The sequence below is a fragment of the Myodes glareolus genome, chromosome 5 (assembly GCF_982192425.1).
Source record: "Myodes glareolus chromosome 5, mMyoGla1.1, whole genome shotgun sequence".
NCBI lineage: Eukaryota > Metazoa > Chordata > Mammalia > Rodentia > Cricetidae > Myodes > Myodes glareolus.
Genome location: NC_142030.1, coordinates 89650778 through 89674630, shown reverse-complemented (window position 1 = coordinate 89674630; position 23853 = coordinate 89650778). Strand labels below are relative to the sequence as shown.

The 23853-nt window shown below is 41.4% G+C and overlaps 1 protein-coding gene and 1 pseudogene across 3 annotated transcripts in view; one reads left to right on the top strand and one right to left on the bottom strand.

Annotated features, from left to right (window-relative positions):
- Nucleotides 1-23560, top strand: part of Klhl12 (kelch like family member 12) — a 38004-nt gene extending 14444 nt beyond the window's left edge. For all 3 annotated transcript variants that reach the window (XM_048430811.3, XM_085688212.2, XM_048430815.3), the window contains 8 exons: nucleotides 3265-3414; nucleotides 8285-8399; nucleotides 13622-13728; nucleotides 14922-15117; nucleotides 17102-17260; nucleotides 17514-17612; nucleotides 19210-19396; nucleotides 19669-23560. In XM_048430811.3, coding sequence (XP_048286768.1) covers nucleotides 3265-3414; nucleotides 8285-8399; nucleotides 13622-13728; nucleotides 14922-15117; nucleotides 17102-17260; nucleotides 17514-17612; nucleotides 19210-19396; nucleotides 19669-19795 — 1140 coding nt within the window. In that variant the 3' untranslated portion in view covers nucleotides 19796-23560. The remainder of the gene's footprint in view (nucleotides 1-3264; nucleotides 3415-8284; nucleotides 8400-13621; nucleotides 13729-14921; nucleotides 15118-17101; nucleotides 17261-17513; nucleotides 17613-19209; nucleotides 19397-19668) is intronic.
- Nucleotides 21043-22860, bottom strand: LOC125398186 (cytoskeleton-associated protein 2 pseudogene; annotated as a pseudogene).
- Nucleotides 23561-23853: the final 293 nt, after the last annotated feature.

The following is a 23853-nucleotide window of genomic DNA, read 5'->3' as shown; positions in this document are numbered from 1 at the left end:
CCAGATGTCCTCTGATGCTCTCTGATTACTTTTTATCAACTAGTTGCTAACTCAGCCTCCTGACCCAAGGTTAATTTTATTTAATGCAAATTCTGGGTTTAGAATGTGATTGACTATTTCCCAACATTTCCCCCTTTTTGTCTGAATAAGAAGGAAAGATTTAAACTCTAACACAGTAAAACTATATCAAATAAGATATTAACTAGATCAGTAAGAACAATTATCAAGTAAGGATTACATTTACAATGTCCAGTCCATTTGTATTTGGCAAATTCAGGAAAATTGCTCTAATCCAGTCTCTCTTGGAGAGTCTAAAGTGGTACCTAATTTACTTTGTGTCCTAACTTTTATTGTCAACTGCAAACTATCCTTTTAGACCTCAGAACATTTTCTTAGATAAACAATTTAAGTATGAAGTCTGTCAACTTCATACACTTTATATCTCTTTTGTGAGTTTCTTTTCTGAATTTGGTAACAAGGAAAACTGTAACTACAACATCTCATGTTCAACTTCATTAGAGACCCAGGAAGGATCTAATAGTACTGTTACCTGAGTAAGCAGGAAGTGCAGAGAAAGCAACTTCCAAACCTATACAAATGACTGAAGCAGCTGGCAGCCTACACAGCCACCAATGTTCCTCTACAATATTGGTGTATCCATCTTTGGCCTACAGGCTCAAAATATCTGGTAGACTTTTCTGTGAAGCAGGATTTTTTGAAGGATTGTCTTACCTTGTCTTGGCAAAGTTCAGCAGTCACCTTCTTTTGTGTCCTGCTCATCCAATTTAGACAGCATACTGTCATCTGTCAAGTCAAAGGCAGTTTCTTGCCCAATGACTGTCTTGCCACAATAAAAGCAAATTCCATATGAAGGTTTCTTGTGCCTATCATCCCTTTTTTTTGAAGTAAATTGGTGCTGACAGGAAAAGACATGTCTCATTGTCATGAAAAGTCAGTCTCTCTCTCTCTCTCTCTCTCTCTCTCTCTTTGGTTTTTTGAGACAAGGTTTCTCTGTGCAGCTTTGTAGCCTATCCTGGAACTCACTCTGTAGACCAGGCTGGCCTCAAACTCACAGAGATCCACCTGCTTCTGCCTCCTGAGTGTTGGGGTTAAAGGCATGCGCCACCACCACCCAGCTATTAAAATGTCTTAAATGCCATATTCTATAAGTCTCTAAAGTGTTTGAAGACCACCTATCTATCTAAAATATATCTGTGTTTAACTTTGAAAACATATCTAATATAAGCACAAATTTCATTATTATAGTTGACTAGCTATATTATCTATATCTATCTATCTAGATATATAGTTAGATAGGCTGTATTTCTTTCTATTTTTTTGGTTTTTTTGTTTGTTTGTTTTTCTTTTTTTGTTTTTCGAAACAGGGTTTCTCTGTGTTGCTTTGGAACCTGTCCTGGAACTCACTCTGTACACCAGGCTGGCTTTGAACTCACAGAGATCCACCTGCTTCTGCCTCCTGAGTGCTGGGATTAAAGGCGTGTGCCACCACCACCCGACTTAGGCTGTATTTCTTAATTATACAATTTTTAAAATTATTTATTTATTTATTTTTTATGTATACAATATTCTGTCTGTGTGCACGCCTGCACGCCAGAAGAGAAGACCCCATTACAGATGGTTGTGAGCCACTGTGTGGTTGCTGGGAATTGAACTCAGGACCTTTGGAAGCGCAGGCAATGCTGTTAACCTCTGAGCCATCTCTCCAGCCCTAATTATACCTAATGAGCTGCAAAGGTAAACAAGAACAGAAACATATATAGTATAATAAAAATAGCCTTAAATTTATATCAGTATACAAAAATGTCTTAAACAAGAGTAGAATATATATATATAGTAGCAAAAATAATCTTATATTTGTATCAATATGCAAAAACACCTTAAAGAAAAGTAGGAATATATATGGAGTATGTTCTAACGAAAATAACCTTAAATTTGTATCAGTATACAAAAATTCATACCAGTGTAAAATACTTGTTTTTTGGTTTAAAGTAGATTTAATAGTTTACTCTTTTATCCTATCCTTGTTATTTTTGTCTCAAATAGCTCTGCTACTTTCCTATATAATTTTAATCACAGCCAGAGTATATTAATTAATAATTGATAGCCCTGGAAGGATGAGACAAGCCCATAAGATGAAGGCCAAGCCTGGCCTACAAGAACTGTATTTGATCTGTCCACTTTTATGTAATCTGCTGCAGTGAAGTCAGTGCTTGGCACTTAGTAGAAGTTGAGTAAATCCATCACATGGTAGAACATGCACATCGTGTCTGCTTTCCAGTGTACCACAGTTCTTGGGAAACAGTGTACAAGGTGGTGTTTTTGTTTGCTTTCCTCTGTCCACAGTCAACGCTCTGACAGATGGCTCAGGTTACACATGCACAGAGACTGCAGAGAGAACATAGGTGCCTACACGTAGGTGTCTGTCTTTGGAAAATCCTAGTTGTTGTACCTATTGCTTTTCTGGTGGCATAGTACGGGCTTTAGAGGGTGTGTCTTTTTTTTTATCTATTTGCCATGTATAGTCTAAGTTCCCAAATATATATAGTAAATATATCAATATATATCTCAAGCTATATATCACAAATAGCACAGAATCTAATAGTTTTTTAAATGCTGACTTACCATACTTTGAAAGCTATAGCATTACTTATGATAATAAAGTGAAATTCCGCTACAGAGGCAACTATAAATGCAAAGTATTTCAGTTTTAATAAAGATAACAGATTTGCTCTCCCATATTAACTGAAGTTGCAGAAATGACTAGATAAAAATTCAAGAATGGGGGCGCTGGAGAGATGGCTCAGAGGTAAAGAACACTGGCTACTCTTCCAGAGGTCCTGAGTTCAATTCCCAGCAACCACATGGTGGCTCACAACCATCTGTAATAAGATCTGGTGTCCTCTTCTGTACTGCAGGATGCATGCAGGAAGATCCCTGTATACATAATAAATAAAAATCTTTAATAAAAAATTTCAAGAATGGATACAATTCTGAAAGGAAAGCCAACATGTGACTGATGGTTTATTAAATATTATCTGTCCTAGTTCTTTTTAAATTACATATAATTCTTTTCCTGTATCTAGAAAGATTATTTTTCCAGCACCTCCACATTTCTGGAAGGTGGGAAATAATAGTAATGGAGGACGGAGCAGAATAGAAAAAGTAAGCATGGCTGTTTTTAGATTCGGGGAAGCTTCTAACTGGGAATGCAAAAATCCATGATGTGCAATTACACATTTGCAGGTGGATTCTGAAGAACCAGTCTTTGAGGCCGTCATCAACTGGGTGAAACATGCCAAGAAGGAGCGAGAAGAATCCTTGCCTGACCTCTTACAGTATGTTCGGATGCCCCTGCTGACCCCCAGGTACATTACTGATGTGATAGATGCTGAGGTAAGTCATGTCAGGATCTCGGTTATCCAGAACCTCCACTAACTCCACAGTTTAGTGTGTGTGTATAATCAGGAGTCAGTAGTATTAATGTAGGGCCACTTGGTTCCCTTCAGCGGGAATGCTGGAGAGGTAAAGCTGGGAACTTCCTAGGTGTAAGAAACGTTAATTCTTGGCAAGTCAGGTTCTGTCAAATGAACATTCATAATTTAAATTTGTGCTTTGTTATCTTTTTGTTTTTTGTGCTTCTGAGGCTTTTATAATGAACTATGTTTCCGTCTCTGTTAAACATAAATTGTTTCTTTTTCATAAATTGTTATAAATTGCTGTGGAAAAAAAAAGACAAGTTACTTTGCTTAGCAAACCATGATTTTACTTCTAGTAAATCTGATGTACTTAGTTTGATGCAGTTGAGCTTTCTGTTGTTTTATAAAACTATTTCTCTAACAAGTTCTCTGTGGTGATGTTTTTATAATTAATATATTCTGCTGCCATAAGGCCCAGCCTTCAGCGGCTCTTGACTTTTCTTTCTGAGGGAGTAAAACTTAATTCTCTGGGACTGGCGAGGGAGAAAAAACTTAACTCCCTAGGGTCAGCAACACACACACACACACACACACACCTTCAACATGTCAGGACCTCACCTAGGGTGCTGATGAATGGCAAGCCTTCAACAGGTCAGAGACACGGAAGAAGAGCTGTAAAGCAGGCAAACTGCTGGCAGACAGACACATACGAGGACTTTTCTGAAGGCCAAATTAGTTTTTTGTTTTATTATTTGTTATTTGTTCTAATCTATTTCTTTTCTATTCTTTCTACCCTGATGCTTCCCCTCTGTCTTTCTTGTCTTCCTTCTGTAACTTTCCTGGTGTTTCTTATCTTGTGTATTTTTTCCCTTACAGTTTATATACCTGAGTAGAATCTTTCAAACAATATAAAAATTACAACATGGTTACATATAAAGTGAATGTTTACAATGAATACAAGTGAAAAACAGAGTGTTTTCCATATCCCTTACATGATGAAACATTTTACTTATTACAGGTGAAAAACAAATTATTCCCAAGAATCCACAGACATTCACACCCAAGCAACTTGTTACAGATTAACAGAGTGTAAGCAAGCAAGGCATTTTTCTCAGCCAGTTCTTTTACTGGCAGGCTGAATTTTGTGGTTACAAAGAAAGGATCGATCACTTTATTACTTACCTCAAAAGATAGTCTGATAAGGAATCTTAAAAGAATCACAAATCTAAATATTTGTATATGAAAAACAAATCAATCAGCTACTTTAAATCCTCAAGGTGCATACCCTCTTATCAACAGTTTTCAATGTCAGGAAGCTGAGGGCAGAAATGAGTACAAGGAATTAATAATCATCACCCTTGATCACCAACCCATCCTAGCAAAAAAGGTACAATGCCAGCAATAGCCAAGCTGTCATTGTTCTTATTGTTCTTGTTTCTTGACCTCACTCAGCTATTAAAGTGATTAAAGTGTGCCTTTTTTTCCTTTTTTCCTTTTTTTTTTTTTGTCGGGGGGGTGGTTTGGTTTTTCGAGACAGGGTTTCTCTGTAGCTTTGGAGCCTGTCCTGGAACTCTCTCTGTAGACTAGGCTGGCCTCACACTCACAGAGATCCACCTGCCTCTGCCTCCCGAATGTTGGGATTAAAGGCACGCGCTACCACCACCTAGGTTAAAGGGTGCCTTTCTAAACTTCACATTTTCCAAGATTTTCTATCTCAAAGCCATTAACAAAATCATCTTAACCTAACCTTAAGTCATTATTTAAGACTTTGTTTCAGCTATAGTGCATACTGAAACCTGTAAACACATCTCCCAACATTAAGATTTCAAGAACTTGAGTTAGCTTGGCTTCTGGAACTCAACTGTTTTTCTTAATCATTAACCTAAGCCACAGTCTATATGGCTCCTTAAGAGAAACTAGCTGTGCGATTTTTTCTTGTTCTGTTTTTCTATCTTCTTTTGCAGCCTTTATTTTATCAGGGGCAGGGAGCAACACTTTAAAGAGTACAGTTTAAGAGAAAGTCATCTTTAAAAATAATCCAGAGGGCCGGGCAGATTAAAAAAATAAAAATACACAAGAAAAAATGCCCAGTAGAATGAGGTATGTCCATAAGGTAATCAATCACACTACTTGAAGGTCAGTGGGATCTCCCACATCCATTCACACACCAGGCCAGATACCAGAGAAAATGGCAGCAGCAAACATGCAAAGACACAACAGTAGCAAGAGGCATTTTGGTGCCAAGGCTTTCAGGGCTTTGCCTACCAGAGATTCACCCATCAGAGCTTTGCTTCCAGGTGGGCTAATCCCCTGAAGACAGTTGCCACTGCTGCCCTGACATGACTGCTGGCATATATACGTATACCATCTGTGTTTTCTGGAGTGCTGTCCTCCTTTGCTGTGATAAAAAACACGACCACAAGCAGCTTGGGGAGGGCAAGGTTTATTTGGCTTGCACGATACAGTCCATTGTCAAAGGAACCTAGAGCAAGAGCTCAGAATAGGAACCTGGAGGTAGGAGCTGAAGCAGAGACCTTGAGGAACACCGCTTACTGGCTTGCTTCCATTGACTTGCTCAGCTTGCTTTCTGATACAGCCCAGGACCACCACCTGTTAAGAAGTGGTACCTCCCACATCACTCACTAATAAGAAATGCCTTGCACACTTATCCAATCTGATGGGGCAGTTCCTCAATTGAGGTTCTCTCTTACCAAGTGATTCTATATTTGCATAACTGTATTTTAGCAAGCACTGATTTATAACATATAGGCAAGGCCCATCTTGGCCAGGACCCGGTCATTTTGAAAATTAACCATAAAAATGGTTTTTTAATTGTTCACTTTACAAAATTTGCTAAGTCTGTTGGGGTGAAGGCCTATAATATCAACTCTTGGTAGACGGAGCTAGGAGGATCGATAGTTCAAGGCCAGCCTAGGCTAAATGAGACTTTGTCTCAATCAAATAAACAAAAGGTAGGTACCTTCCCCCAAAATTAAAAAAAAAAAAGTCAGGAAGCCAGGCGGTGGTGGCGCACGCCTTTAATCCCAACACTCAGGAGGTAGAGGCAGGCAGAACTCTTGAGTTAGAGGTCAGCCTGGTCTACAAGAGCTAGTTCCAGGACAGGCTCCAAAGCTACAGAGAAATCCTGCCTCAAAAGAAACCAAAAAAAAAAAAAAAAAAGGAGAAGAAAAATCAGGGCAGTTAATGTGACATCTCAAATTCATTTTTCCGCTGTTTGTGATTTCTTTCTTAAAACATCTCCTTGCTAGTTTTCTTCTCTCTGTGACAACACCCCCAAGAAAGCTCAGGGAGAAGGGTGTACATGAGGTCACAGTGAAAAGTGCTCCCCTGAAGAAAGCATGGCAGAAGAAACATGAAGCAGTGGGTCCATTGCCTCCACAGTCAGGAGAAAGGAATGCTGGTGCTCAGCTGACTTCTCCTTTGGTTAGGTTTGGGACCCCAGCCCATGGAAACACCTTACAGATAGACCCATTGTCGTGTTTCTTTATATTGTGGCCTTGAGGGTGATGACCTCATATTTTTTTCCTGTGAAGCAGAACTTACATTACCCACCTTATACATTGTTGCTGCCAGTATTCATATATAAAAGCTTTTAGAGTCACGTCTTGTACAACAATATTTGCTATTATTTACTTTTCCATTGCATTACTGAAAATATCTTGGAATCAAGCTAATAAAAAAGAGCTTATACGAGTTGGAGATCCTACCAGGAAACAGATGGTGTTCTCCAAATGCTACAGTCTAAGGAAGGCATACTGATATAAAGGAGCTGTTTACAGAGATATAAGTGTGGGGAAACAGCTCTCAGTCTGAATAGCCTGGGTGGAGAAGTGGTTTTCAGAACCGGAGGGGAAAAAGCAGGTGGAAGCACTGCTTTGAGAGGAGCCTGGACCTTCAGTGGGACTCATCCCAGCCAGAAGTCAGGATGGAGACTGACACAGTTTATATGGGCCAGTCTTCTGAACCAGAGAGCTAACAGAGGAGGGTACGGAGAATCTGTGGGAGCAGATACTAAAACAGAGTTCTGTTTTCTATGTGGTTGTATGTGTATGCACATAGGCATGCACACATAGGCCAGAGGTCATTCTTGGGTGCCATTCCTCAGGCCATCTGCCTTGATTTTTGAGAAATGGTCTCTTATTGGTTGGCCTAGAGTTTCTGATTAGGCTGGCAACAAGTCCAGGGATTTACCCGTCTCTCTGCTAGTGTTGGGATCACACGTTCAGGGTACCATGTCTGGGTTTTTATGTGGGTTCTGGTGATGGAACTCAAGTCATTGTGCTTACATGGCAAGGAATTTACTAAAGTAAGCCATCTTGAACCCATATAGAACACTGTTGGATATAGATGTTGAAACTGGGCTAATGATGAATTCATGCCTGTAATCTCAGCACTCAGGAGGTGAAGACAGGGGCATCAGGTATTTAAAGTTGTCCTAGGATGTGTTGTAAGTTTACAATCACCCTGGCCTACAGGGACCTTGTCAGAATGAAAGGATGAAAAGAGGGAAAGAAGGGGAGGAGAAGTAGGGAAGGGGAGAGGGCTTTGGGGAAATTATTTCAGAGAAGACATTATTTTTCTAAAAGAAAACATGCGTCTTGTCTTTTTGAGACAGTGTCTCACTCTAAATCAGGCTGGCCTAGAACTCAGTATGTAGCCCTAAATTGGCTTTGAAATCTCAGCAGTCCTTTGTCTCAGCCTGCCAGGGTGTGAAGCCAGCATGCTCAGCTTCCCTTACAATTCTTACTGAATAACCGTGTCGATATAAGTAAATGCTTCTTCATGTCATTTTGTTCTTAATATTAGAAATGTCTTCTGTATTTTAGCCTTTCATCCGCTGTAGTTTACAGTGCAGGGATCTAGTTGATGAAGCAAAGAAATTTCACCTGAGGCCTGAACTTCGGAGTCAGATGCAAGGACCCAGGACAAGAGCCCGTCTAGGTAAGCTGGTATTCCTGGCAGAGTGAGGGGCAGTTGGTTTTTTTTTTTTTTTAAGATTTTATTTATTTATTATGTATACAGTGTTCTGCCTCCATGTATGCCTGCAGGCCAGAAGAGGGCACCAGATCGCATTGTAGATGGTTGTGATCCACCATATGGCTGCTGGGAATTGAACTCAGGACCTCTGGAAGAACAGGCAGTGCTCTTAACCGCTGAGCCATCTCTCCAGCCCCCGTGAGGGGCAGTTTTCAGCCCTTTTTCAGATGGTTTGATATAGTTGTAAATAACAGCTGTAATGCAGACAATGGTATTTCAGACCTGCTTTTATTCTTCATAGACAAAGCACTGACTGCCGTTTTAAACTTTTATTTTCTATAATCTGAGAGTATCTTTATGTCACATAACTATTGGAGAGTAAACTAGGTAGAGGGAAAAACATTTTATAAATTATATATTATGTGGCATTAAATTTTTGTTTCAGAATTTAAACAAAGGGCTAAGAGTTGGGGTTGTAGCTCAATTGGTAGGGTGCTTTCCTAGCCCTAGACATTTCATTCCCCAGCACAATATAAACTGGATATGGTAGTCATTGCCTATAATTAAGAAGTAAGGGAGGCAGAAGATTAAGGTCATCCTTGGGTACATCATAGAAAGCTAAAAGTCAGCATGAGAGATTGTCTCAAACAAAAAAAAATCCTGAAATACAGGGCTTTTAGCAATCACATACAATACGTAAAATCCTGACTTTTGAGGCCAGATTTGTGGTACAGATTTCCAGTTTACCATTTACCTTAGAAGGAAGTTTAACCTGTCTGTGCTTCAGTTGCCTTATCTGTGAACTGGGAAGCAATGTAGCTCTAACAAAGTTACAGTGATTAAATGAAGAAATGTAGGTAAAGGCTAGGACAGTTATTGTCACAGAAGTGGTACCTATGCTAGCTATAATTTTAACAAACAGACATAGGTTCAGATCTAAGTTCCACCAGTGACTAATTGGTGATAGCAGTTTATCTGATCGTAACTGGGTATGTTAGCACACATCATTAATTCCAACACTAAGGAGGCTGAGTCAGGTTGATCCCTTGAGTTCAAGACCAGCCTGGTCTGCACAGTGAGTTCCAGGGCATCCAGGACTCTGTAGTAGACCCTGTCTCAGGAAAACAAAACAAAACTTACTTGCTTCTCTGCTTTTACCTCTAAAATGAGGGTTAGTTTTACTTTATTTTTAAGGATTGTGTGTGTGTATATAAATATACGTGTGTGTGTGTGTGTGTGTGAGAGAGAGAGAGAGAGAGAGAGAGAGAGAGAGAGAGAGAGAGAGGGAGAGAGAGATGCATGTATGCATGTATGTGTACCATATGTGTCCGGTGCCCACAGAGGCCAGAAGATGACATCAGATCCCTTGGAACTAGAGTTACAGACAGACTGTTGTGAGCCACCATGTGGGTGTTGGGAATTGAACTCAGGACCTCAGGAAGAGCACAGTGCTCTTAACCTCTGAGCCATCTCTTCAGCCTCTAAAGATACATATTTAAAGAGAGAGGAGTGAGGGAGAAAAAGAACTGGGGCTTGAGACATTGCTTAGGGTTAAGAGCACTTACTGCTCTTTCAAAAGCCCCACATGAGGTGGCTCACTACTACTGACAACTCCAGTTCAGGGGATCTGAGGCCCTCTTCTGGTCTCCACAGACATCTGCACACTTGTACTACACATAAACCTATGCAGGAACACACACATGCATAAATGAAAACACATGGGGCTGGAGAGATGACTCAGTGGTTAAGAGTACTGGCTGCTCTTCCAGAGGACCTGGGTTCACTGCTCGTGTGACAGCTCACAACTGTCACAACTCCAGTTGTAAGGATATGACACCCTCACACAGACATAGAGGTAAGCAAAACACCAGTGCACATAAAATAAAAATAAATAAATCATTAAAAATACATAAATTAAAAAATACTTGGCTGGAGAGATGGTTCAGAGGTTAAGAAGAGCACTGATTGCTCTTCCAGAGGTCCTGAGTTCAATTCCCAGCAACCACATGGTGACTTGCAACCATCTGTAATGAGATTTGGTGCTGCTTTCTGGCCTACAGGCATACATGCAGACAGAACACTATATAACAAATAAATAAATCTTTAAAAAGGGGGGAAAATTCTTTACACATGTTTTTTTTAAGAAGCTGGGCGGTGGTGGTGCACACCTTTAATCCAGCATTCGGGAGGCAGAGGCAGGCAGATCTCTGTGAGCTTGAGTCCAGCCTGGTCTACAGAGCAAGTTCCAGGACAGGCTCCAAAAGCTATGCAGAGAAACCCTGTCTTAGAACCACAACGCATCCCCCCTCCCCCGCAAAAAAAAAAAAAAAAGCCGGATAGTGGTGGTGCACGCCTTTAATCCCAGCACTCGGGAAGGTGGAGGGAGCCGGATCTCTGAGGTCAGTCTGGTCTATATAGTTCCAAACAGCTAGTGCTACATAGAAAAACCCTGTCTCAGAAAAACAAAAAAAAATCTACCAAAAACGGCTAAGAAAGGTACTAATTCCTGCAGGATGACAAAATGTGTTCTGTATATCATAAACTATATACAAAATATATATTAAGGAATAAATAAAGTATAACAATAAGTTATAGGAAAATATTGGTCTAACTTCTGTTTCTTTTTTGTTTGGTTTGGAGGATTTGTTTTGTTCTCTTGTTTTTAGATGGGCTCTCATACTGCTTGTAGTCCTGTCTGGCCTAGAGCTACTGTGTCCACCTGCTGACCCTGAACTCAAGCAGTCATGACTCAGCTTCTAAGCCGCAGGATTACAGGCATGAGTCACCACACCCATTTTATTTTTCTAATTACAATATATGCTAACTTTTCTCATCATAAAAATAGTATTAAATAGCAGGGTGGTGGTGGCGCATGCCTTTAATTCCAGCACTTGGGAGGCAGAGGCAGGCGAGCTTTAGGCCAGCCTGGTCTACAAAGTCAGTTCCAGAACAGGCTCAAAAGCTACAGAGAAACCCTGTCTTGAAAAACCATAAAGAAATAAATAAATAAGTAAATAAATAAATGTAAAAAGTATTACATATATTCATATTGCTGAGCCAAGGGAAAAATTATACCAGCCATATATTGCTTTTATTCTAAGTATTCTTGTTGGAATGGGGGGAGGGAGGTAATTACTATCTATTATATAAGGATGGGTATGTTTATGATAAATTATTGGTTAAAAAAAAGATATACAAACCAAGTTCCATCTGTAGAGGTATGAATGAATTATAATATGACCATACAGTCAGGTGTTGTGGGAAACAAAACACTGAGTCATGTATGCATAGCTGGGACTTTTATCGTTTCTTTATTATCTATTATTATTTATCACCTTGGCGTGTGTGGTGGTCAGAGGACAGCTTGCAAAAGTCACCTCTCTGTCCTCCACATGGGTCCTGGGGCTCACATTTCAGGTTCTCAAACTTGGTGGTAAATACCTTTTCCTGCTGAGCCAGCTCCCTGGCCCCAGCTTTTTCTGTTTTTCTTTTTGAAGTAGAAATTCTCTCTGTAACCTTGTCACATTTAAAGTTCTTAGTTCTCTTGCTCCCACTTCCTAAGTCGCTGGAACACAAGCCTGTGCCACTGAGCACCAAGCTGTGCTGACTACACATCTAAGGATAAAACAACAGTCATTTTTAAAAACGGGACATTGCTAGGCATATAGCTCAGTGATGGAGTGCTTATTGCAAATGGCAGGCCTTGGGCTTGATCCTCAGCACTTAAAAAGCTCATGGTAGAAGCAAAGACCTGTGACACTCAGCCTGTAGCAGGATTACCACAGGTGGAATGCAGGATAGTTAGCAATTCATGTTTAATTTGCATACCTCAGCATTATTCCAGTAAATATGTAGTTACCTTCGTTGTTTTAAAAATAATGTCTAGAGTCTGTAGCTCATAATAATAATAAAGATTGATGTATTTTGTGTATGAGTACTCTATTTGGGATTAAAGGTATGCAGTACCACCACCTGGTCTGACACGAAGTTTACAAGCCCATTTAGTTACTGGATTGTCCAGTGCACCAAATTGTTTTCATGAATTTACAGAGTAGATGCCCAAGAGAACTCTGCCAAGACTGCCCTTTGAAGAGAGCCATGGCCAGAAATAAGACTGTAGGAGAAAGAAAGTTTGATGTCCAGACTGTTACTTTGCGTAAGAAAATAAAAGAGCTTTCTTCCTTTGTTCTTTTTAACATTTTGTGTGTTGAATGGAGGGGCACTTGTGGACAGCTTTGGAGAGTTACAGCCTCAGAAAGAAGTACCTTTCTGCCAGGTGGTGGTGACACACACCTTTAATTCCAGCACTTGGGAGGCAGAGGCAGGTGGATCTGTGTGAGTTCAAGGCCAGCCTGGTCTACAGAGTGAGTTTCAGGACAGACTCAAAGCTACAGAGAAACCCTGTCCTGAAAAACAAACAAACAAAAAGAAGTACTTTGCTGAGTGGGGAGATGGCTCAGCGGTTAAAGTGCAGCACAAGCATGAGAACTCGTGAGTCAAGTGCTGCAGTGGAGCAGAGGGAGGCCCTGAGCAGGCTGGTGAGCCTGTCCAGCCTAACTGCAGAGCTCCAGGCTTCAGTAAGGTGGTCTCAAAAAACAAGGCAGAGAGCAGTATGGACCCTTGGCGTGCACACACACACACCCTCACCCTCAAATACATGGATACACAAAATAAAAATAGATAGCTTCCTATCACACAGCCCTACAAACACTAAGGCTTCCTGCCTGGGCCTGGTGACACAGACTTGTAAGCTAGCTGTGTGGGAAACTAAGACTCAAAAGTTCAAGGCCCTCCTGGCTCTGCACAGAGTGAGTTCAAGGTCAGCATGAGTAGCTTAGTGAGACCCTGTCTTAAAATTTAAAACAAAATGTTTTAAAAGATTTATTTATTATGTTTATAGTGTTCTGCCTGCATGTACGTCTGCAGGCCAGAAGGGGGCACCAGTTCTCACTACAGATGGTTGTGCTCTTAACTGCTGAGCCATCTCTTCAGACCTTAAAATAAAAATTTTTAATTGTGGGATCGGAATGGTTACCTAGTGATAGAACACGGAAGCCCTAGGTACAATACCTAGTGCCACAAAAAAAGGCGTCCTTAACCTGTTTGAACCTTTCTACTTATATTTTCCTGTAAATATTTACCTAGGCAAGATGAAGTAACGTGCCTTTTCCTGTCTTTGTCCTTAGGAGCCAATGAGGTGCTTCTGGTGGTTGGGGGCTTTGGAAGCCAGCAGTCTCCCATTGATGTGGTAGAGAAATATGACCCCAAGACACAGGAGTGGAGCTTTTTGCCAGTAAGTCATGGTGGAACCATTTTTGGCAGAGTTTAAGTGTCACTGGTTGCTGACACTAGATCATAAATGATCAGCTTTGAGAGTAGAAAAATTTCTTTTCTTTGGGTGGAAGTGGTTGTTTCTTGAATTTTTCCTATTTCTTTCTGCGTTTCTTTCTTTCTTCTTTTCTTTTTTTGGTTTTTCGAGACAGGGTTTCTCTGTTGCTTTGGAGCCTGTCCTGGAACTAGCTCTTGTACACCAGGCTGGCCTCGAACTCACAGAGATCCACCTGCCTCTGCCTCCTGAGTGCTGGGATTAAAGGCGTGTGTGCGCCACCACTGCCCAGCTCTTTCTTCTTTTCTTTAATGTGTGTCCACACATGTGAGCATGCCTGTGCTATAGCATGTGTGTGGAAGTCAGAGATCTTTCAGGGGTCAAACTTGGGTCATCAGCCTTGGCAGTAAATACCTTTACTCACCAAACTATCTTTCTGTTTGTTTTTTTGAGACAAAGTCTCTGTGTAGCCCTGGCTGGCCTCAGACTTGTAGACTTTCTTCCCCTCTCACCCTCTTTAGAGCCAGCGCTGCACTGTGAGCCACTACATCTAGATTGTTTTTTGAGATAGGGTCTTGCTGTGTATCTCTGACTGGGCCTGATACTCAATGTGTATCTCAGGCTGAACTTGTGGCAATCCTGCTTCTTGCTGATAAATGGCTGGCATTATAGGTCTGTATACCACCACCACACCCAGCTTAGTTTAGACTGAGCAACTTGTGCCAGTCTAGCAACTTGTGCTAGACTCAGGGTTGTTGTGTTTAACTGAAATCCTAAGTTTGTATCTCCCTTCAGATTTCAGTACTGCATCAACAAGAACCATCTCTGAGCAGACGTGGAAAATCTTTGACTATTCTTACCCTTTAGGGTATTTCAGTTCTGGCTCTTGGATTAGCAGTATGTCAGTACTTTTCTTAGGGAAGGATATTTGATCTCTTGGCACAGTGCCATGAAGTCTTTTGTAAACGTTGGAATGCGGCCAAAGGATTTCACTCTGGGCAGTCACCTTACAAGGTGGGATGACCCTTAGCCACAAGGAGGTTTCTGGTGGCAAAGAAGAAGCAAAGAAGATAGAAAGAGGCAGGGTATCGAAAGAAAAGGCAGGGCTGGGACTTGCCCAGCTGTAATGCTGTTATTTCTCTTCTCTCCCAAACCCATAGAGCATCACTCGGAAAAGACGGTATGTGGCCTCAGTGTCCTTGCACGATCGGATCTATGTAATTGGTGGGTATGACGGCCGTTCCCGCCTCAGCTCAGTGGAATGTCTAGACTACACAGCAGATGAAGATGGAGTCTGGTATTCTGTGGCCCCTATGAATGTGCGACGAGGCCTTGCTGGAGCTACTACACTGGGAGGTAGGTTTGATGACAGACAGTGTTTCCATCTTCTTTTAGCTGGATTATTGTTCTTACCCCTTCTACTGTCAGGCAGGAGCATGACATCCTATAAATGTCTACGTTCAGATGCTCATTCTTACCTTTTGATATGTCCTTGTTAACTGAAACTACTCTTTTCTTGGCATTTCAACACTGGCTACAAAATTGAGTGTTCAAGTCCCAGTGTGCTGTATAATAAAAGCGCTGGTTATAGTTTCTTTTTTTTCTTTCTTTCTTTTTTTTTTTTTATGAATTTTCAAGACAGGATTTCTTTGTGTTGTTTTGGAACCTGTCCTGGAACTAGCTCTTGTAGACCAGGCTGGCATTGAACTCACAGAGATCCGCCTGCCTCTGTCTTCCGAGTGCTGGGATTAAAGGCGTGCGCCACCTCTGCCCGGCTTTGCTGGTTATATTTTCATAAACTCCATTTGTGTAATCTTCAAATGCTTTTCAGTATTTAAGTGTGTCATCATACACCGTTCTTTTTTGGTTATTTTTGCTTTTTGTTTTTGTTTTTCTTTTTTTTTCTCTTAAAACAATTTCACTATTTAATATAGCTCAGATTGACCTTAAACTCATAATCCACCCACCTCTTCCTCAGCCTTTCTTAGTGCTGGGTTTTCAGGACTCTCTACCACCACACCTTGGCCTCCTGGCTTACACTGGTTTATATGTATAATTGAGATGCGTTTCACCAAATACCACTATGTAGCCCACCCTGGTCTTGAATCTGTAGTCTTTCTACCTGAGCCTCCCGGGTTTACACATCAGCCACCATGCCAGACTTTAAATTTAAATGTCTTTGTTCAGTCTTTCTTGCTTCTGAGACTTAAATAACTTACCACATAAAGGGAAAATGCTCAGAGTACAAATATACTTTTACAATAATGTAAAAATATACTTTTACAATGTCCTTATGTAGGGTCATATAGTACCATGTACAATTCATATACATAAAATTGGAAATTTAAGAAATAATAAAAATCAACTTGAAGAAATACTAAAAAATTTATTTGCTTGGGATAAGATCTCATATAGCTCAGGCTAGCCTTGAACTTAGTCTCTAGTCAAAAATGGCTTTGTCCCTCACCTCCACCCCCACCCCAAAGAAAAGAAACAGTCTAGATGGGAAGCCATTGAAGAGGGTTCTTAAAATCTAGCATAATAGGGCTGGAGGAATGGCTCAGTGGTTAAGATCATTGCTCCTGTAGAGGACTCTGTTTCAATTCCAAGCACCCATATGGCGACTGGCTCTGTAACTCCAGGATCCGACACCCTCACACAAACATACATACAGGTAAAACATAAATACACATAAAATAAAAATAGATCTGGCTGGGCAGTGGTGGTGCATATCTTTAATCCCAGCAGTTGGGAGGCAGAGGCAGGTGGGTCTCTGTGAGTTTGAGACTATCCTCGTCTACAGAGTGATGTCCAGGACAGCCAAAGATAGACAGAGAAACCCTGTCTTGGAAAATGAATAAATAAATAAGTTTTTGAAAAATTTGTAATAAAATGCTGAAATGTAGCTCTTCACAGTTGATGACTTCCATCAGGTTGATGGGAAAGGACTCAGTTTTATTTAAGGGTCTGGCCACTGGGAGTTTGGCCATTTACCATTGAGTATATGAGCAACACAAACTGTACTTGGTGTATTTTTTTTTTCTTAAAATTTTTTTGGAGGGCACAAGTGTAGACCTGGGAGGAATGTGAATTGAGCATGATCAGGGTACATGAAATTCCCAAATAATCAGTGAAAAAAATACTATGTTGGGGACAGGGGAAGAATGGCTTTACACTCCTGAACCTCCTGCCTGAACCTCTCAAGCGCTGTAATTACATTCATATGTGCAACCCTCCACCTTAACAATGGGTAATTTTGTGGAGAACACGGTTCTTAGAAATTTTATATTCTTTTTTTTAATTTCTCATTCTTAATGTCTAATTTGTTTATTCTGAGCAGATATGATTTACGTCTCTGGAGGCTTTGATGGAAGCAGGCGGCATACAAGTATGGAGCGGTATGACCCAAACATTGATCAGTGGAGCATGCTGGGAGATATGCAGACAGCTCGAGAGGGTGCAGGACTAGTGGTGGCCAGCGGAATAATCTACTGTTTAGGTATGAGTCTGGAATGTTTAGCAGACTCTGGAAGGCATCATTTTTACCAGAATTAAGTGCATTTACTTGCTATCCCAATACCTTTTCCATGAATAGGATTATGTTTTTCTTGCAAGCAAAATGTAGGATGTTGCATATTTGAGCTGGAACTCTGAAAGAACTAAAACTGAGTTGAATTACTCACCAAAGACCAACTAAAATGAGCCTGAGCATCTGCCTTTCTTCCTGAAATATTCTCTGCTTTGTCTTTCAGGAGGATATGATGGCTTGAATATATTAAATTCAGTTGAGAAATATGATCCCCATACAGGACACTGGACTAATGTTACACCCATGGCCACCAAACGTTCTGGTAAGACCAAATCTGCGACGGGATGAAGGTCCCGAGGTGTGGGGTGTTGGTGTAGTTATAGGCTGTGGGTGGGGTCAGAGGAGCTGTACTTCTCGCTTGCCATAGACTCAATGTGAACAGGCACAGTCTGGCCTCTCACCTCTGCTTTCTATAAATACTAGGTGAAGACAGTGTAAACTTTGAATTAGATGATGAATTGGAAGACAGAAATTTCTTACTTGTTCTTTAGTGCCTTTTCTATTCTTGCATTCTTTTTTTATATATATTTATTTATTTATTATGTATACAATATTCTGTCTGTGTGTATGCCTGCAGGCCAGAAGAGGGCACCAGGCCCCATTACAGATGGTTGTGAGCCACCATGTGGTTGCTGGGATTTGAACTGAGGACCTTTGGAAGAGCAGGCAATGCTCTTAACCTCTGAGCCATCTCTCCAGCCCTTGCATTCTTATCTAGCTTGCATAACTTTATGTGTGAAATACATGTTTAAATCAATGTTTTTATTCTGTTGAGTTTTGTGTTTTTGATTTTTAAAACTCTTTGGACTTATTTTTTATTTTTTTTTCCCTGAGAAAGGGTTTATTTGTGTAGCCCTGGCTGTCCTGGAACTCGCTTTTGTAGACTAGGCTGACCTCAAACTCAGAGATCCACCTGCCTCCCTGAGTGCTGAGCTTAAAGGTGTTCTCCACTACTTCTTCCTGAACTTTTTGGTTTTTTGAGACAGGATTACTCTGTAGCTTTGGAACCTGTCCTGGAACTCACTCTGTAGACCAGGCTGATTTCGAACTCACAGAGATCCTCCTGTCTTTGCCTCCCAGGTGCTGGGATTAAAGACGTGTACCACCACCACCTGGCATTCTTCCTGGATTTTGTTTTGAGGGTCTTACTGTGTAGTCTTGGTTGGTGCACAGCTTGCTGTAAGGTGGTCCTCCTGCTCTGGCTTCCAGATACACCATGTCTTTTTTTAAAATCTAAGATCTCACTGTATGTAGTATGTAGCTCACACCAACTTCAGTCTCCCGAATATTGGGATTGCAGATACGTGCCGTACACCTGATAAATAACTGACAGTAAATTACGTAAACTCTCTAATACCTAAGGATAAAATCTTTTTTTTTTTTAATTCTGAGTATTGCACAGGGCCTTGCATGTACTAGGCAAGTATGCTACCACAGAGGTACGTCCCAGCAGCAGTTGAGAACTCCTGATGTGGAGTGGGCTGTGATGTAGCAGCAAGCACTGCTGTTCCGGTGAACTGCCTCTGGACAGAAATCACAGCAGCACCATGGCCTTGGTCCTTTGCTGCTTCCACCATTACTAACACCTTTTCCTCCGACTGAAGAGAGATGGACTGTGAGTTAATGAATGCAAAGAAGAGAACCATGCCAGTCTCTCAGTTATAATTTCAGGTCCTAGCCAAGGGGTTTATCAATACATGGAATAACATTTTTTTTGTATTGAACTTTTCTAGTCCTGTTTTACTTACATCTGCATCCCACCTTCTCCACAATTGGGCCATTAGTGACCATGTCTTGTTAATTGGGTTCAGATGATAGGCTTAGTGCCATTCATTTACTACGCCTCTCTTTTTCTCCAGGTGCTGGAGTAGCCCTGCTGAATGACCATATTTATGTGGTGGGGGGGTTTGATGGTACGGCCCACCTTTCTTCTGTTGAAGCTTACAACATTCGCACTGATTCCTGGACAACTGTCACGAGTATGACCACTCCACGATGCTATGTAGGGGCCACGGTACTTCGGGGAAGACTTTATGCAATTGCAGGGTGAGGATTTTGAAAGTGTGGTAGAATTATGTATCCAAGGCAAGAATCTATTTGATGCAATCACCATTTTGGAAAGAGGCAAAATGTGTGGTGGGGGAAGAACTGCTGGGACTGTTTCCCTCCTACCCCAGGTACTGGGGATGGAACCTCGCATGTGGTAGGCAAGTACCCCATTGCTAAGCTGACCTACCAGCTCCCGGGGCTACTTTAAATGTAGGACTTTTACGTAAAGGAATGACAACCTCATTTCTTTTGCTTTTTCTCCCTCTTAGATATGATGGGAATTCTCTGCTGAGTAGCATTGAGTGTTATGACCCAATCATCGACAGCTGGGAAGTAGTGGCCTCCATGGGAACCCAGCGTTGTGATGCTGGTGTGTGTGTTCTCCGAGAAAAGTAACTTATTTGAGCGCCAGCTGGAGCTAATGACTACTCCACGGAACAGATTGTGGGAGAATCAAGGATCCTTTCCAGAATGTTTATTTCTCGCTGTGTGCACAGGGTGACTACAGGCACCAGTACTGTGATGATTGTACTTATTTGATACGCACTCTCCTTCACACGGGTCATGCTGCTCAGAAGGGTGGGTGACAGGTACTCAAGGGAAGAGACTGCACGTGTGGATGTGAGAAACCAGATCATCTCTCTCTCTCTCTCTGGTCTGAGGAGCACTTTCTTACAGTTTCTAACTTAGTGTGCTTGGGAGAATGTATGTATGTATGTATGTATGTATGTATGTATGTATGTATGTTGTGCTTCATATATTGCAGAGAATTAAGGTGAGTATGGCCTGCTAAGTGTGGGCAGTGACCATCCTAGATGACTGGAAGGATATCAACTTACATAAACTTGGTAAAAATGAAAGTAATTCCCCCTGCCAGAAGCAAACACATCTTTTCTAAATACAAAAGTAGCTCCGGCCACCACAGTTCCTTTCTGGAGGAAACCAAGAGATCACTCTTAAAATTTGAGAGGGTGAGAGGAGTCACGCTACTCTCACTTAGGAGCATGGTTGGTGTAGAGATTGGGATTAGTGGCATGAACTAATTGCAATTCGAGTGAGCCCAGAAGAGCCCTGACGTGTAAACTGGAAGGCTGGAGAGGACATATTATTTGACCCCATGGTCTGTCTTTCTTTTTTTTTTTTTATTTTAAAAATTTAGCAATGTATTTCAAAGGCAAAGTTTAAATCTGGTTACTATGGTCAAAGTTTTTGTTCCTGCGGTGCTAAGGACTGGATCCACGGCCTTGCACATGTTAGGGCAGTGCTCGATTGGGACCACACTCTGAATCCACATAATGTAGTTGCTGAAATAAATGCATATTGCAGCAGACTGTAGCCCCATAGTAGGGTCCTAAAGTCAGTTCCAGCATTAACTAAGTCAATCAATAAATAAAATATCATTAGAACATTATACAGATATTTATTATAAATGTAGGTAAAAAGTCAATGTAAAATATAAATTTATATAAACTACATTTTCTGACTACGCTTCATTGTTGTAAGTAATTAGTAAAGTGAAGAAGCTAGCATATTTTAGAGACAATAAACAAGCTAATGAGGTTCACTGTACTGTACTTAGGCATATGGACAGCTTCAGACCTGCATACATGAAACCACCACAGGAATAACACAACCCTCCTTGCTCAGGAGCACTGTTTCTGTCCCGCTAGGTGAGTCTCAGAGAACAGAGGGCACAGAGCTGCGTTAGGACGGCAAATGAAAGCATCCTCCCCCAACTCAGACAGCTGTTCCAGCGAGGACACAGAAGGGTCAGGGTCTTTTAACGTGTCCGGCAATTGAGAAGTCTTCTCCTGAATGCCTCACCGGTGTGAGAAACTTCAGTAGCTCTTTAAATGTGGAATTTTTACCATGTTGCATCTTCTTCAAACTTTGCAAGCATGGTGTAGAAGATACATTATATCTAATTAGGCAGCCTGCTTCAGTTTTTGAATCAGGGGTTATAAAATGGTTGGTTGGATCCTTTGCTTCTGGTCTCTGCTGTTTTCACAAACTTGAACATTCCTCTGACACTCATTTTCTGCTCCTAGATCTCCTGGCTCTAGAGTGTCATTAATTTTTACTTCCCGGCAATATCCCTTGGTTTCATGAACCTCCTCAGTATTTTCTCCCAAGTTAACTTTTTCTTGACTCTTCATTGTTAGAATATCTATGATTGTTTGGGGAATTTCTTCAATAGGCTGAGCCCCTGCCAAAATGGCCTTCTCAGAGATTGAGATAATATTTTCAATAGGACTTGTGATTGGCTCCATATGTACAAGACATATCCAATACTTAACAAGTTTTTTGGCATCTGGAATATTATGAATCAGGTCATTCACTGTGTCTAAAATTTCTTCTTCTGGGCATCCCTTCTTATTAATCAGGTTCAGGCATTGAGAATTTGTTTTGTTTACTTTTTCAGTAAATAATCCCTGTTCATCTTCTTCTGCCATGGTAGTCCAGAAGGACCCGACTGGGTTTTTGTTTTGTCCTTGTGGCTCAGACTGATTAGCTATTAAATTAGGAGGCCTTTTTAGCCCTTTCCCTTTGCCAGTTCTCCACTCAGTCATCCGAGCTTTTCTTTCTTACGTGGTTTCTCTGGGCTGAACTGACCTATGGACAGCTGCTCCTGCCGCTGAGTACCTGCGCTGGTCAATAGCTTTCGACTTTTCTACCAGTCTGGTATTAGACAAATTAGTCCTGGCTACACCTTCAGATCTATGCTTCTTGACAGTGCCTTATCTCTCCTGTGTCCTGAGGATGGTATTGACGACAGAGAGAACCCGTTCTGATCGCAGTGAGTCTTTTTCAAGGGGCCTTTTTCTGACTGTAACATTGGCAAGGGTCCTGCCGGGGCCCTGTTTCCCAGTGCCCTGGGTATTACTGTGGAGGCTTCTAATAGGTGGTCACACAAGGGTATTCTTAAATGTAGTGCTCACAGATTTGGTGTTTACAAACTTGGTGGCAGCAGTCACATTTGAGGCTCTTATACTGACAGCGTTTCCAGGCGCAGACTGAGCCTTTGAGGGAAGTTTTTTGGTGGCTGCAGGACTCTCTCCTTTGACATTCGCGAGCTCTCATTTTTTTTATTCCTGTTAGCGTCCTGTTTGGGCTTCTCTGCAGTTGCATCTTTTTATTGTCTTTACGGTGACAGCCTGGTCTGATGTCATAGTCTGGGCTTGGATGGCCTGAATATTATCCTTCAAGTTGTGTATGTCTGACCGGTGACTTCATCAGCTTTTAATGGAATGTAATTCTTTTCAACTGTGTTGTCAATATTTTCTTTATCGGCCATTTCGATTTTGAGTTTCAGAACTTTCTTCCCTTCTTGGATGTCATCACTTGTTGATCTCTCTGAAGGCCGATTGGTCTCTCTTTGTCCGGGGCAGCTGCAGTTCCCGAGGCACCGTCAAGGTGTTCCTCCCAGGCCAGCCTGGGAAGAGTTTCCTGGACTCTGCCATCTCTTAATGCACGTGCCTCGGATTGAATCCCCATGGTCTTTCTAATGTAGAATATTGTACCATGTTGGCATTGGAGACTAAGAGATAACAGTGGAAGAAAAAGTTAGAATAAGGGTTGTGTGTAAATGTGCAGAGTTCAATCAACCTGTGGTAAACAGAAGTACCTGTGACTTTACAATCGTCTTAATCCCACCAGGCTCATGCCACTGTAGCAGTGTTTGTTTTTGAATGGGTGAAAGACCAACTTTCTGGTGAATCACGTGCTACTACATTACTGCCCTTCCATGCTATTTATTTGGGGAGGGGGTGGGGGTACCTGATTATTGCCCTGTTGTTCTAAGGGCACACTTCTGCTGTGTGTGGTACATTTGGTTCTTCTGCTACGTTCTCTTTACCTATCTTCAAAGTGTGTTCTATTCATCCTGGAACAAAATAATCAAGGGCAGCGGAAGACCTGTTAGTTCCCACACCTCTGCCAGCATTTCTGAACTGCCGCTCAAGGCTCCCTGTGTCTGTCATAGGGTGAAATTCTTACATTACTGCTATAGCAAGTATGGGAAGGTGATAGCCTAAATTGGGCTACATTTTCCCTTTGCTCTGGAATTCCACTTCTCCCTCCTTCCCCTAAATGTGTTGGCCTACAGAGTTAATTTCCTTTGTATTTTTTTAAGAAAATATTAAAAATGGACTGTCTGAAATAGCTTCAAGAGGATTTGTGGCTGCTTCTGCCTTCAACAAACATGTTGGAGGACAGGATAAAGAACAGCTCCTGGTCTCATCTTCCAACCTGTTTACCTCATGTTTGCCAGTGACCTCTGTTGCTTCTTTGGTACATTTGAAATATCAGTGAAATGTTTGCCTGGATTTGCCCAATTTATTGGCCCCTTTCATACTTGGAATCTACAGGAAAACAAAGAAGAAAAAAATAAAAGCCGGGCCATGGTGGTGCACAATTTTAGCTCCCAGCACTTGGGCGGCAGAGGCATACATATC